The following is a 15,595-nucleotide window of genomic DNA, read 5'->3' as shown; positions in this document are numbered from 1 at the left end:
CTACATGAAACAGGAAACACAGAAGGAACAGGGGCACATCAGAAACACTTAAGGACGGAGAACACATGCTCACTGTAAATGTCTTATCGGAACCCAGTGTGGTGGTCCAGTGTTGGCAGACCACAAGGGAAGCATCTGTACTGGGGCTGTGACACCTCTTCAGACACACTGATGTCTCCGGGTCCACCCATTTTGAAAGCAAGCTAAATTTCCCTTTATTTATTGTTCAGTCCTCACAGAATATATGCACGTTTTTATTAAATCCCCATGTTAGACTGTCTGCAGGAATTACACTCCAGAAAGAAGGCTGATACCCATCTGCAGATTGCACCATCCATATTACGGTGCCAGCTGTCTACAGCTCCAAGAGCCCTGAGGTGTGGTCTTAAGTCAGATCTCCAGCTAAAAGCAGAAGAGTATTTAGGGGCTCCAGAGACAGCTTAGTGGGTAAAGCACTTGCTTTGGAAACATGAGGACTTGAATTCAAATCCTCAGCACCCATGCAAAAAGTTGGGGGGTGGCAGTTTGTACATGCAGTCACTGCTACAAGGTGAAAAACAGACCATCTTGGGGGCTTGCCAGCCGTCCATCTTAGCCTAATTTGCAAGCTGCAGTCCCCAAGAGAGGACCTGTCCCAAAACCTAGGGTAGAGGGGAAAAGAGATGGCTCCCTGGATTAAACACTTTCCACCAAGTTTGGCTTGAGTTAGTCCCTGGGACCTACAAGAAAAGAGAAAGTGCTGACCATTTGTCCTCTCACCCCCACATGCACAAGCATGTATGTGTGTGCTTACATAAGAGATAAGTGCAACTTCAAAACAAGGCGGAGAACAACTGAGGAAGACACACCAATGGCCTCCAGATGCACTCTGCCAGCACAATGCACATGCATGCATGTGTGTGTGTATGTGTGTGTTCATGTGCGCACGCGTGCACGCTCACACACACACACACACACACACACACACAGAGAGAGAGAGAGAGAGAGAGAGAGAGAGAGAGAGAGAGAGAGAGAGAACCTAATTAGCTCTACGGAAAAAGGACTTTTCAGTGATGTTCCTACTTCCTGGATACAGACCAGGTGGGGGCAGGTGTCTCACAATTCATCTCCCTACACGGGACCCATGATACTGTGAGTGTGCGCTGCACACCATATTCCCAGCTGCAGGGCCCCGTGAGATAGCCAAAGCTATCAAACGAATAAAGTCTAGGCACAGAAGAAAGGTCTACCCAAGGCAGAAAACGATCATGACAAACAAGTAGTACAATCAAGAACTGTGCCCTGAGCTGGGGAGAAAACTTGGTTGGGAAAGTACTTGCCTTGCAAGCGTGTGGCCCAGAGTCTGGTCACTGGAGGAAATGAAAAATGCCAGGTGTTATGGCATATGCTTGTAATCCCAGCTCCGGGGAAGCAGAAAAAGGAAGATTGGGGTAGATCAGCCTCCCGACCCTAAGGACAAGTCCTAGGACCCACAGAAAGCCAAAACAAAACAAACAAAAAACCAACACTTAGTGTTGTTGACCTCTGACCTCTAAAAATATGCACATGCACCCGCACCTAAGGAAGCACACACCCATACCCACAACCCCATTTTATTCCTTCTGCCATGTTGGAATGCCACATTTACCTCACTGTGGTCTTCAACAGTTAATCTGAAGCTTATCAATTCAGGCAAAATACAGGCTAACCCATCTCTGAGGCAAACTCATTCAGAATCACTTCACCCTAGGTCTGCTGTGTACCTTGAGTTAACATGGAACCTTGTTGAGAGAATGCTTACCATGGGGAACCTTCCCTGTCACATACAAAACATTCTGTTTCCAGTCCACTAAGAAGACCTTACTTCTCAGGGGCAGTCCCTTCCTCTCCAGGAGCTCCCAGGATCCTCTGCACGGCCTATTTCCATTTCTTTACTTAGTGCCAAGATATCTTACGATAACGCGGCAAGAGCTGCAGCGGAAGTGGCCATTCCAACAAAGTACCCCTGTGCATTTGTCCATCTAACAAACACCCCACTCTGTCTTTCCCCACTTCTGCTTCTGGGCTCCCATTTGTTAAAATTTTCACACAACAAATTAGATATTCCCGAACATACTCGGTATGGATCCTCCTTAAAGTGTATTTCCTGTCCAGTGATACACAGGTACTATATTTTGGGACTGAGTTATCCCTGTCTGTGATCCCTACCCCTAAATGTCCCCATGATATTTTCTCTCCCAGCCAGGAAAACAACCAAATGAAATAAAGCCTTGCCAAGGTGTCTGTCACTCTTACTTGACTCTTAGGCTGTTTCTCAGTCTCTTCAAATTCATACCTTGTTCAGTTCAAAATCAAAACACTTTACTTAAACAGTAGGGCTCACATTCCCAGTGTCCCACTGTGTCTAGTTACCCTCCTTTTTTCAACACAGAAATTGATGATTAATATCTAATTTGCCCAAAGTTTAAAGAATGGCCTTCATTTCGTCTAGATTTTTACATGTCTCAACTCCCAAAACAGTGCCTGGCACCTTAGGAGGGAGCTTGATGGGTATTTAAAAAATAATAGGAGACAGAAAGATGGCTCAGCAGGCAAAGCACTTGCTATGCAAACATGGGGCTGATTTCAAACCCTCAGAGCCCACGGGAAGACTAGACACGAAAAGATGCAGGGCTGACATTTGTAATACCTGTACCCTTACTGTGAGATGGGGTGAGAAGAAACATATGAGTCATTTAGCCTGGTACCCAGCAGCACAGCAAAGAGACTGCCTCCAACACGGTAGATAACAAAGACCAATATCTGAAGTTGTTCCCTGACTACCACATGCCTGCCATGGCACTCCATAGTCACACACACACACACACACACACACACACACACACACTGTGAACGAGAGGAAAAGTATATGTGTGCGCGTGTATGCATGCGTGTGCGTGTGTGTGTGTGTGTGTGTGTGTGTGTGTGTGTGTGTGAAACAAGTAAATGAAAGAGTTCCATAAAAAGCACTGTTCCCAGCAGCCAGCAGCCTGTGGGCTACCAGCTAAAACGCTGAGAGGACCAGTTGTAGGATGACTCAGCCTCCCGCAGCAACAGCCCAGTGTCCTTGATGCAGACCGGTATTGCCTGGAGTACACAGCTATTCTCAACTCAAGAAGTCTCCTGGGTCAAAGTAAATCCCTTGAGAACAGACTTCCTCTCTGCCACCGTGGTCTAGCAACCCGGGTGGGGTCAGGGGAGTTTTCTAAAACCAGTGCTATACTCCTGAAGGTGAGGGTTTCTCCGAAGCCTAAACTGCACATTTGAAAATACAGAAATAATTGACTTCTCTGCCTGGATTTATCTGAATATTAAGGCATTTTGTACATTCGGCAGATTGTATTTTAACATCTGCTGCCTGCCTTTCTATCTCAAAATACATGTTAATGAAGGTGAGAGAAAGCTAAGTAACGTTTTTAGAAGAGACTTTATGCACTGAAAAGCAAGAGCCACCACTTCCCCTACTCTTTCTTCCTACATATCTACCATGACCCTTACACCAATCATTTCCTCTCTGAGAACCACAGTTTTCCAATAGAAATTGAAAATAATTTTTAATTCTGTGAAATGCAGAAGATGCCACATACGCAGAGTGTCCATACAGTGATGAGTTGGGAAAGGTAAGGAGACTGGCAGTTCCACGTCTGCTGCCTGCTAAACACAGGCTTTTCGTGACAAACATTCTTTAAGAGTGCCACTGAGTATGTGACCCTTCTCTTCATGGCCTCAAATGTTTTGCAGTATTGTTGAAAGATAAAGGATGACCCCTTGCGGGTTTCACTCCAATCGTGAGGAGTTTCAGAAAACAATAATAGTAATAATAATGAACTCTGCCTCAGTTGAAAGTTTTTAAATAGCTTGAGACATTATTGTTCTGTTACATATTTTTTAACATAATGGACTTTTTTAAGTTAGAAGAGAACAAAAAATTGATTCAATATGAGAAAATGTAAAAGAAAATATGCCTAAGAGTGAAATACATAAATCCACTTTCCTAAAGCAGCATAATAATGGTCATATTAAATGTGGGTATGTTTTACATATCATATTTAGCAAAACATATGGATTTTCATGAGTTGTGTGAACCTTCTATGAGGCTTAGAACTGGGACTGGAGAACATGGCAACACACACAGTGACAATCTTTCTATTAAGCCTGGACTCTAATCCAATGGCTAAAATAAAGTATATTTTCTGTTATTCATTCTATCAGATCAGACTGACCAATGTTTTTTTTTTTTTTCTGAGAAGGGGGCGGTACATGTCTTGGGAAGGGAAGTACTGTATTTAACTGTATATCACTCAGAAGTATAATTACATGTTTGAGACTTTCTAAAGTAGATGTCTAAGGCTTAAAAGTTTCCTTTGAATATTCTCAACCATGTTTATCTAAAAGAAAACCAAAGAATGAAGAAATTTTTACACATTTCATCTGTACCAAACCTAAGCAATGGAAAAACATTTTAAAGGGGGAAAAAAACAAGAAAACATTTTTTTAAAAATCACTCTTTAGCTGGTTAAGCAGAAGCATGAACTGAATTTTTTTCTGATGCTACCCAACACAAAGCATTGTTCTGCAAAGAATAATTCGTGATGAAATCCTAATAATTACATTTCTAGGTGTTCTTAAAATATAATAATTACAAAGTCAAGAAAAGCATGAGAAAGAGAGAAGTCACTTTCTGTTCTGGCTTTCCAGAATTGAGAAAGAACTCCCTTTAGTTAGTGCATCCCACTGTAACCAGCATTTAAACCACACAACATACAGCTTGTACAAAATGAACTTAAAAAGTATTTAATGCTAGTGATATTGAAATTATGTCTGAGACCCATTCTGACTAAATCTGGGCCTCACGCTGAGGCAGGAGCGATAGGGAACCTAACGTAGACCCCTGATCCTGTGGTCTTACCACACTGGAAGTTTGAAATTGCCCATGACTTTTCCATGGACAGCAGTTTAGTCTAACCTAATCAATTACTGTGACAGATTAACATTATTTTGGCATATTGCAATGCAGTAAAATGAAATATAATTATTTCCAAAATAGAATCTGATCATCTTTTCCTTTGTAATGAAGAGAGGAGGCAACTTAATTATTACAAGAAACAAAAACAAAAGAAAACTGTATCTTTTACAAATTAAACTATGAAACATTTCAATAAATACTTCCGTGTGGCTTTAGAACTTAAGCCAGGAAGGCTTCCTCAACTACAAAAAAAAAAAAAAAAAAATGAATCCTAAAAGAAAAATAAATACAATATATCATCTCAAAAATTTAAATAAATGTCTAACAGAAAAATGGTGAATTTTTTTTCAGTTTAAGCTAGCAATCGTGTGCCACAAATCACAACGGCTTAGGTCAGCTAGCAGTGAATATTCTGGAACTCTGAAAATACACAATCAATGATGCCAAAGGAGAAAGTAGGAAGAAGGACGCCTACCATACCTTTCCTCCGACATAAGTTTTCCAAAGCTCAAAAAATTATATATTTTCTATCTGAAATTTATTCTAACTTACAATAAGTTATATATTCAGTCCCACAATATATGCCTTTAAGTGAGTTTTACAAAAAAAATGTATCTTGTCTTCACACAACCTGATGGACTAAGATCGACATAACCGCAAAAACAGTAGCGCTGGGTTAATAACGCTTGACAAGCTCAATGGTATTTTCCCGTATTAAACCACGATTATATTTATATATATATATAAAAATCTAACCATTAAACACTTAAGAAAACCATAACTCCCTATCACCAAGTACGTATAAGTTGCAAATTTGCATTTGAAGGGAGAAAACCTGACAATGATGTCAACAAATCCGTCTCAAATAGAAATTGCCCCATCATTTGGAAACTTTTCATCAACACTGAAAGATGCAATTAAAAAATATAAAATTAACTATGAGTACTTGATCGTGTATCTAAATATGCTTTCTTCTACAACACTGCTAGAAAAAAAAAAGTGACCTTGGTGAATACAGATGGTCTCGTGTTCTCTAACTTAAAACAGTGATATGGGCCTATCCTGCTCTGAGTTTTAAGATATACATCTGGATGGCAACATAGTGTTTCAGCTTGAAGCTATTTAAGTCAACTTAGTTATGAGCCCTGAACAGCAGGCTTCACAGTGAAGATGCTGACAGGCCTCTAACTCAAAGGACGCTCGCTCCTGGAGGCAGGGGTCGCCCATTCTAGCCACTCTGCCCACCAGACCAACCATCAGCTACTGAGCTGAATTTGTAAATTGCTTCATCCTGTCACTAAAATCATCTGTGACAGAAAGGGCCTAACATCCTCGAATAGGAGCCCTAAACTATTTTGGGGTTTTAGTGAGATACACCTGAAAGAAATGTTAAAAATATTTATTTCCATTTCCTTGACACCTGGAAGGACTGTCTATTTCAAAACTACAGAACTTCGGTAAAAGTACAATGGTGACAACTAACTTTGCATGGAGACCACTAGCTGTTTTGTGGGGTTTTACGTGTTGAATATAAATTAAATAATTTTTATTTATTCTTTTTTAAATGCCCAAATTATATCACATGAACAATACCAATAGCTTCTGTACTTTTTAATATAATCCACAGTCGATATCATGTTGAAGCACTATTTAAGTCATCAGAGAGCAACACAGTCTACTGAATTCACTTCTGGCCGGCTGCAGACAACTGTGTCACAAACCTGAAGAATAGGCTCAGTAAATATTGTATTGATTTGAATACTAGATTTCTCAACAATTGTGTCCTCTCAAGGGTGGGAGCGTTTTAAGGCATCTACCGCTCTGCTTTTTACCTAACAATGCTATAACTTATTTTGTACATAGCTCTGCATATGATAGCCAAATTGCTGTCACCACTTTTGAAACGGGGGACTTCATACTATTTCTTCACTGCAGATGTATTTCATTACGTTGAGAGAATAAGACGTCTGTTACACTCATGCGTTTACTCCCTCCCAATGCAAGTTATTTTTAAAAGGCTGTTGTTACATCATTGAAATGAAAATCATAAAAGTCTCTGTCAAAATGTGTACCTTCAAATATCCCTAAACATTTTAAGCAGAGAGACCAAATTGTTAGGAGTGAGCTTCAACTCTCACCCACTCTTCGAATGCCGTTATACAGAATGGGAAGTACACGAAGTCAAACTCTAGGTAAACCCAAGGTATTACTAATTTAAATATTACAATATGCCCTATGCTATCAATGCTCTGTCTGCTGGTTAAAATAAGAAAAATGCACTCTGTAATTAGAATGCCTAACGGCAAAGAAATTCATTTCCAAAGAGTTTTAGAAACTAGTTAGAAAATCCAGCTTCAAAATCCAAGAAAAGTTCAGATTGAACGGCATTCCATCTTTATACCCAAACCCTTTCCCTGCAGAATGCTTGTGCTCAATATCAATTCAGCATTTAAAACGAACAGTTCAAGACAATTATATCCTAAACACACTCACACTAGAAGATGCATAGAACTCTAGACAGTGAATCAATTAAGTTAAATTCTTACACTTTAATGCATGGCTTTGCATAGACAAAATATCTACTGATTTGCAATTTCCCCTATTTTCATTTAGAAAATTTTGGAAATTTTCATTTGGAAAAAGACTTTAGCTTGGTTTTTATTTTTTTTAAAAAAAAAAAAAAAGTCTACCCTCACAGAGACTGCTTAGAAAATTCTAGGCCCTTGGCTGATAAACATTGTAAAAGATACCTCTAATACGAAATATCATTTTCTACAATTTCACCTATATCTGACCTTTTCACATCACAAAGAAAACATTAATCTACAAAATGGACGCTCTCAAAGAGGAAAACAGCCGTGTGTGATTTTTTAAAGAGCACTACTTGATCCAACTACAAAAGGAAACTTGCGAGAGAGAATGCAACACACACCTCTTCAATAAGAACCCGTTCAGATTGCTGCTCAGATAGAAGACCTAAAGAGATAACTGCTCCAATTGACCTGGGCTCCTCCTGCCACCCCACCCACACGTGGAATCTGAATTGATGCGTGGGGTACCGGTAATCAACAACTGGGAAATGCAAGGGGCCCGTGGGAGTTTGGCACCAGAGTGAAGGATGAAGGAACTGGCACAATTCCCCCCTTTCTTACCTGCCCCCCCCCACGCCTCCCGCTTTCTTTCTTTCAAGATCATACTTAACCTGCTCTCCACAAATGCTGGGTCCCAGGCCCACCCCCTAGAACTGGAGGTGCCTTTGGATTCATCTTCCTGGCTACCTCACCCCCTCCATCCCTAGGGTCTAGACCAGCGAGAGTGGATAGTCATCAATCCAGCAGTCTCTTCTGGTGGGGGTGTTCCACGCCAACAACACCTTCCCGGATAGCTCCAGGAATCCCAGACTACACCATAGCTATGGCCAGAGGCTGAGGACCCGAACACCTTCAACCTGCTGGCGTCTGCCCATGACTCCCACCGCTACCGGTGCTGGCAAGCTAACGGACTCTGGCGGAGGAGGCCGCGGGGGCGCACCTTGGCGCCCAGGCCTCCGGCGGAGCCCTTCCCAAGTAGATGGGACTTCTGGGGTTCCGGCTCTTTCAAGGCAATAGAGCAAATCTATGAATTTCACCTCCGTTTTCTTTCTGACCAGCCAAAGTTGCTCCACTAGTTTCTATCTTCCTCCCAGGCGGAGCGCGGCGGGAGAAAGCAACCTAAGCCCTGATCCCCCTTCCCCGAGGTTCATCCATGCATTCGGGATCTAGTGCCATGAACCCCGCAGCTGCCAGACCTCAATAAAAGCGGGGACCCCGGCGACACCACCTTCCTCCGAGTAACGGGAACCGGAGCCCGCCAAGGAGGGCTTGAATGTCCCCGTCCGTACCCATTACCACGCATCCCCAAGTTTGCTGAGCACCTCAACCCTCTCGCCAAGGCTGGCACCTCATCCCGCCCCAGGGGCAAGCATCCTTTGGCGCCGGCACCCCGCGGGCACCAGGCCCGAGTCCGGGAGCTGCCGGGACTGCCAAGCAGCACCCAATCCGGGAAGGGGACGCCTAGTCCGGAGTAGCGGCCTGCGGCTGTGGGGGAGGCGGGAAGGAGAGCACGGAATCCTGGAGAGAAGGGGCGCGGGGATGAGTTTGGGGAACCCGCGCCACGGGGGAAGGGGGCGGGGTGGAGCTAGGGGTTTGGGGTTCACAGTGGGCACCTAGGATCGTCTGGGGCCGAGGGACTCCAGCAGGGGAATGGGCAAGAACCGAGACCAGGAGACAGGAAGGATGAACAAGCAAGGAAACCTAGGCTGGGATGGGAGTGGTCGTGGGCACAGGTGACCTCTGCGGGGTATGTTGACCATGGCCACCTCGGTCCCTGAGTCAGAGCCACCAAGACTGAAGTCTTGGAGGACACCCGTGGGCACCGAGACCGCTGCGGGAAGGTTCCACCGAGCCCGGTCAGGGTCTAAGGGTGGCCAGTCTCTTACCTTGAAGGCCACGGGCAGGGTCTTGTTGCACCGCCAGTGCGAGGGCAGCACGGAGCACAGGAAGTTGGGGCTGTCGGTGCGAACCAGTTCGGCCGGGTGGTCGGCGATGATCTCCACCATGGTGCGGTTGTCGTGCGGCGGCCTCAACCGGGGCACTGCCGCTGCCGCCGCTGCTGCCGCCGCCGCCGCCGCTGCGGCCGCCTCCTGCTGCTGCTGCTGCTGCTGTTGCTGCTGTTGTTGCTGCTGCTGCTGTTGCTGCTGCTGTTGCTGCTGCTGTGCAGCCACCACCGGGCTCACGTCGCTCATCTTGCCGGGCTGCAGGCTGCTGGAGGGGGGGCTGAAGCGCCGGCTGGTGCTCGGATCTACGGGAATACGCATCACAACAGCCACAAGTTAGCGAAGTGGCCGGGGGAGGGGGAGGAGGGTGGAAATGGGGGGCGAGGAGGAGGAAATTGAGGGGGTGGAGGCGAGACGGGGGTAAAGAGGATGGAGGTGACGGGACTGAAGAGGTGAGAAATCAAGTTCGAGGAAGCCGACTGCCGGGCGGAGTCTGATGGGGGCCGGCGGCCGGCGACCAGGCACAGTTGGGTTGGCGGGTGGGGACACCCGGGAAACGCAGATCTCCGCCCGGACGCTTGGGAGTCCCGGTGGCAGCTGCGAGAGGGGCGCGGGGGCGTGTTTGGCCGAGCCGAGTCAAGGGACTTGAAGTTAGCAGCTTGCAATGGGGGGTGGGGGTGGGGGGAGGCTTGGGGCACAGCGTCCCGGGTGCACGGGCGCCCCCCTCCCTGTTCCAGTTCGGTAGTGGAGCCTGGCACGTTCAGCAATCCATCTCAGCGGTCCGTGTGGCCCCGCGCTGCCCGACACCGCCAAGCCGAGCGCGGCTGCCCAACTTCTGGCGCCGCCGCCTGCCCGTGCCTCCTCCTCCTCCGAGGCCGCTGCGCGCTCCCCTCGCCGGCTGCGCGCTCCGAGTCCTCCCGCCGCCGCTTTTTCCTCTCCCCGCTTCTCCTCTCGCCCTCTCACTCGCCGCCTCCTCGCAGCCACGTCCTTCCTGCTCTTTGCAAATGCCCCTGGCCCCCTCGCGCTTCAAGGTGCCGGGAGGTAAGTGGGGGCAGCGGATCTCGGGGCGACAGCTCCGGAGCCTGTGGATCGCAGCCGCTGCCGCCGCCCGCCGGCCGCGAGAAGCGCCGGCACGCTGCGCTGGGCTGCGGATGCTGGAGGGAGGCGGTCCCCGCCTAGGGCATCCGTGCCTGCTCCTTCGGCTCCCCCCGCATCCCCAGGACCAGGAAGCCCCTTCTTGGTCTGACCACGCTGAAACTGAGAAGCTGGAGAGCCGCAGGCTGCTCCTGCTATCGTTATTTTTCGTTGTAACTTCAAAAGAGGAGGAAGGAAAGTTCTCGAGTCCCCTCGTTGACGTCTGGACACTTTTCACCCTCCCCCACCACCCCACCCACCCAACCTCGGCTGGGGCGGGGGGGTGGGCAGATATTTACAGGATTCGGGGTTGGTTTTTATTTTCCTCCTTAGGTGACACCAAAAAATGGGTGACAGAAGAACTTGTCAAAATAGTTCTAGAAATTCAAGTGGATGCCTGGACGCTTTCTTCTTACTTATTCATTCTTGTCATTCTTGGACAATAAGGATGGGTTGCTTTTTTTAAGAACTAAAAAATGACAGCTTGATAATTAAAATAAGTTGTAAATTGCAAAAGCACTTGCTGAGAGGGGAAAATGTAAATAAACAGCGGTAATCTGTGAATTTTCAATCGTTTATTAAGCCGAGTCTTCAGCTCAGTCTAAGTCTTGACATTCTTCCTAATCACTTCCCCCCGGGGGAAGGATAAAATAAAAAGTTTTTTTTTTAAAAAAAAAAAAAGTCTTCAGTAATTATTTATTTATTTATGTATTTGTTTCCGACATTTTTTTTAAAGGCGATTTTGGAATCCCCAAAAGGTTGTGGTCGAGAGATGAAGGAGTGCGGAAAAAGGCGGCAGTTTTTACCTAAAATGTGGTTTTTGGAGGCTGGGATTTCTAATGATTAGGTTTTTGTGGTTTATATAGACACGACTCAAGCTAAGGCGATCATTAAGCTGATGGGAGACAGAAGCACGTGGGTGTCTCCAACCAGCCTCCAATTCTGAGCCTTCAAAACAAATCAAACAGATTGCGCGCCCACAGAAGCCGGGAAATCCGCTGGAGGCTGCTACACCCTAAGGACTAGGCAGCAGCAACATGGGGCCGGTTCACCTCTCGCGTGATGTTCTGTTATGTCTATTTAACCGATTTTAAAAACTTCCAAAGCTTCCAAATAAAATTATTTACCCAAGTCCCGATGCTTCCTAACAAGGTAGTTGACACAGTCGCGACTTCGTGCAATCCATGAAAAATTGGAGTCCTCCCTTGAAGGACTAAGGTAGAGGGATAGCTGGATACCCTACCTCTATCTCCTGTCTTGTTTAAAGCTCTTCGCGTGGCCATTAATTAGAACTTTTATTGGGGGATGCAAATGCCTCCCAAGTTCTTCAAGAGACCTGTCACGACCCTCCCTATCGATTTTCAAAGCGCAGCTGCCACTCTTACCCCGAGCGCCCAGGGAAAAGGTAACCAGGACGCGAAAGAGGTTGTTTGCGCCTCTGCAGGACTCAAGAATCTGACAAGCTTAAGACTATCACGGATCTCTGTGCCCAGGTGACCTAGGGACCTGTGTTCCGGTGCCTGAGAGGCGCTGGGGTCCCAGAGTGGACACGGATGAGAGGGACTGTGCCTTCTCACTGGCGTAGAGATGAAACTGGAGTACACTACTATGCCCTTCCTCTTTGTGTCATTATTTCTGCCTCCCTTTTCTGCTCGCTCCACTTACAACCGCCTTGTAGGTGTTTCCTTGTCTCTTGCTCTTTCCGGATTCTTCCCCTGTATCCTCCCCGCAGACCCGAGCCACCTCCCCATGCCTCTCAGTTTCCCTCTTCTGCCACCGCCTGCTCCTCCACGCCACCGAAAAGCAACACCTACTCCCGACCCTGCTCCTCGCACCTGGTGGCCTCCATGCCCCTAGCGCTCGGCTCCAGGACCACTGAAGTCACTCATCCCATCGCACTACGGATGCAGCGAGTTGCTGAGTTATCTCCCAAGGGTGCTACTTTTAATAATCTTTTTGATCACAGGGGAGAGCTCTAACTCTGAGTACAGCTGCATCGCGTATGCCTGCTAGCATCCCCATGCCTAAGTGCCAGTTCAGTAAAGGAATGCCCGCTTCCTTACACACGTGAGAGACTGCACCCACCACCCACCTTCCTTACACACTCACTTGTATTCTCACATGCTCACACACTGGCATTACAACACAATTACATGCGTTCCTCTCCTCTCTTTAGTGGGACAGTTTTCTTTGGGGACACATCTAACGGAGATGGCTTGTTTGCCCTATTCCCCCTTTTAAGTGTCTGGGGACTACTGACTAGGGGAGGAGTCTCAGGAAATGAAATGATTCTGTAGTCATAGAGAGATAGAAAGTCATTGGTAGGTGATATTGCCTCCTCCTCCCAGGAAACCCACAGAATAGGGAACTTTAAAAAACTGACAGACACTGAGAAACAGTCCGTATTTCAAATAGGGGCTCTCAGAGAGGGGCTTTTCAACAAGAAATTCTAGGGTCGTTTGAATTTAAGAAATCCTATCTGGGGACTTTTTCTTTCCTACCATTGCTGATTAGTTACCACTACCACCACCACCACCTTTTTTAAAAAACTTAATGGATAATGAGACAAGCAGTCCTCAATGGTTGGAGATTTTAAGGACAATTTAATCAAGGTGAGATTATTTATTTTAATTAATCGTATCCGGTAATTCGGCTTTATAGCCTTCCTGGACACCCTCTCTCCATTAAACATTTTGGTAGAACTAATGTAAGCAGCTCTTGGAAGTTCCCAATCTTGGATCCCTTAAAATATCCTACAGTTATTTATAATGTGGAAATGAAATTTTTCACTGAATGCCCTAACAACGGCTCAGGTATCTGGCAAAGAGGACTTCGGTCCCCTTTCAAAAACACACTCTCGCTGAACACTCACACTCTCAGCTGGAACTGATGGAGCCCTGTACTGGCCAGGACTTGGCTCTGAGCATTAAACTTCAGTAGGAAACATTTCCACAGCCCCTTCACTCAAACCTCTCCTAATAGTAAGCACAGAGGGAAATTATGAGCCTTTTGCTTATGTCTTTGGTGCTATGGAATGCTTGATCTTACTCCTCGGCTTCAATTTTTCTTCTACAGGAAAATGCTCTAAGCAGAGGCTGAGAGCAGAGCTCATTTGGTAAATGCTTCCTGCAGGAGCGTGAGGTCCTGATCCCCGCCCCCTCCCCAAGAAGCAGAGCCAGAGGTACCTTTGAAATCCGGGTGCTCAGAAGGCCCTGAGACTTGCTGCCTAGACAACCCAGCCTATTCAAAGGGCTCCAGGCCAGTGAGAGCCTGTCCCAGAAGACGAGGTGGACTACATGTATGACCTTTGTCTTCCACAGGCAAGCATGTACACACACACACACACACACACACACACACACACACACACACACACACTTCTAAGCAAATCACCCATTGGATTCCTTTCCAGAAATATTCCTTTCAGTTACATCTTACAGTGCTAAAAAATGGATTTTGTTTGTGAAGATCTAACTACTATGAAAGATACAAGCACAGCCGTCTCCCTCTACTGTGTCCTTTAATGTTTAAGATAACTGTTAAGTGACAATACCTAGCAATTCTAACTTTTCAAAGTGCAATGTGAAAGCAATCTTCTTCCAATCTCTCTCTCTCTCTCTCTCTCTCTCTCTCTCTCTCTCTCTCTCTCTCTCTCTCTCTCCTCCCAAAACAGGAACAAAATTCAGGGAATTCAGGCTTCTTTCGCTTTGGTTTCTAATCCTAACCCCTTCTACATTATTTTTTATACTTTTCTCATGATGAAAAGTGGAGAAAGACCCTCTAAAAACTTCAAATAGGGCTCAATGAACCAGCTAATAAAGTAGGATAGCCACTGGAAAATTATGACCATCCTGAGCTCTGTGAAGGTGTGTGTGTGTGTGTGTGTGTGTGTGTGTGTGTGTGTGTGTGAGAGAGAGAGAGAGAGAGAGAGAGAGAGAGAGAGAGAGAGAGAGAGAGAGAGAGAGAGAGAGAGAGAGAGAGAGGAGACTTTATAAGCAGAACTCTCTGTGGAGACTTTTCTTTGAGGTTGACTGTATGAGGTTAGCCTGGAGAACCAGCACTACCACCAAACCAACAGTTATCATACTGGAGCCTATGGACTAAATCTGACCTAATGACTCTTTTTGTACTGACCTACAGGCAGTGGTCTTCATGAATGCGTATGCACGTTTGCATATTTGTGGGCACACCTCGTAGGTGCATGCAAGTGAGTTTGTATGAGATGCCCTAGGTTGATACTGGGGAGTCATCCTGGATTGCTCTCAAACTCACCAGCCAACTTGACCTGAGGATCCCCAGGCTTTGCTTCTGAGACTGGCAATGCAGGCTGTCCCAACAACCAACATTTCCATGTGTTCTGCGAATCTGAACTCAGAACCTCTGTCTTACATGGCAAGAACTTTTTAAAATTACATATTTATTCATTTTATGTGTATGGGTGTTTTGTCTGTATATATGTCTGTGTAACACTTAAATGTCTGGTACCTTCAAAGGACGGAAGAGGATGCTGTATCTCCCTGGCAACTGGAGTTATAAATGGTTATGAGCCACCAATGTGCGTGCTTGGAAACAAACCCAAGTCCTCTGGAAGAGCAGTGTTCTAAACTGCTGAGCTTCCAGCCTGGGGTAGCATTTATACCACGGAGCCACACACACACACACACACACACACACACACACACACACACAGCTAATATTTTGATAGATGTGTTACCTCTGTTTCATTCATGGTTCCACAGGAACACAAATGAACACACCAAGAACTTTCTGGTATTCCGTGTGTTAACAAGGCTTATATACACTTTCCAGACAGCTTAAGAACTTACGTGATGCAAAGGCCTTCTGACATAGTTTTCCACTTTAATTTCTAGACAGTTAAATGCTGTCTGATTTGTTTTAAGCTCGGTACATTTTCCCCGTTGTCGGTGGACCTATAACAATGT

The 15,595-nt window shown here is 45.9% G+C and overlaps 1 protein-coding gene across 4 annotated transcripts in view; it reads right to left on the bottom strand.

Moving 5' to 3' along the window:
- Runx2 (RUNX family transcription factor 2) overlaps positions 1-15,595 on the bottom strand; it is a 205,604-nt gene that overhangs the window by 119,409 nt on the left and 70,600 nt on the right. For 2 of the 4 annotated variants that reach the window (XM_038342148.1, XM_038342149.1), the window contains exon 2: positions 9,462-9,823. In XM_038342148.1, coding sequence (XP_038198076.1) covers positions 9,462-9,823 — 362 coding nt within the window. Of the gene's footprint in view, positions 1-9,461; positions 9,840-15,595 lie in introns of those variants that run through there. The other 2 variants (XM_038342150.1, XM_038342151.1) reach the window with 1 other exon arrangement.

The sequence above is a fragment of the Arvicola amphibius genome, chromosome 9 (assembly GCF_903992535.2).
Source record: "Arvicola amphibius chromosome 9, mArvAmp1.2, whole genome shotgun sequence".
NCBI lineage: Eukaryota > Metazoa > Chordata > Mammalia > Rodentia > Cricetidae > Arvicola > Arvicola amphibius.
Note: the sequence above shows the minus strand (reverse complement) of the source record. Positions and strands in the feature narration are given on the sequence as shown.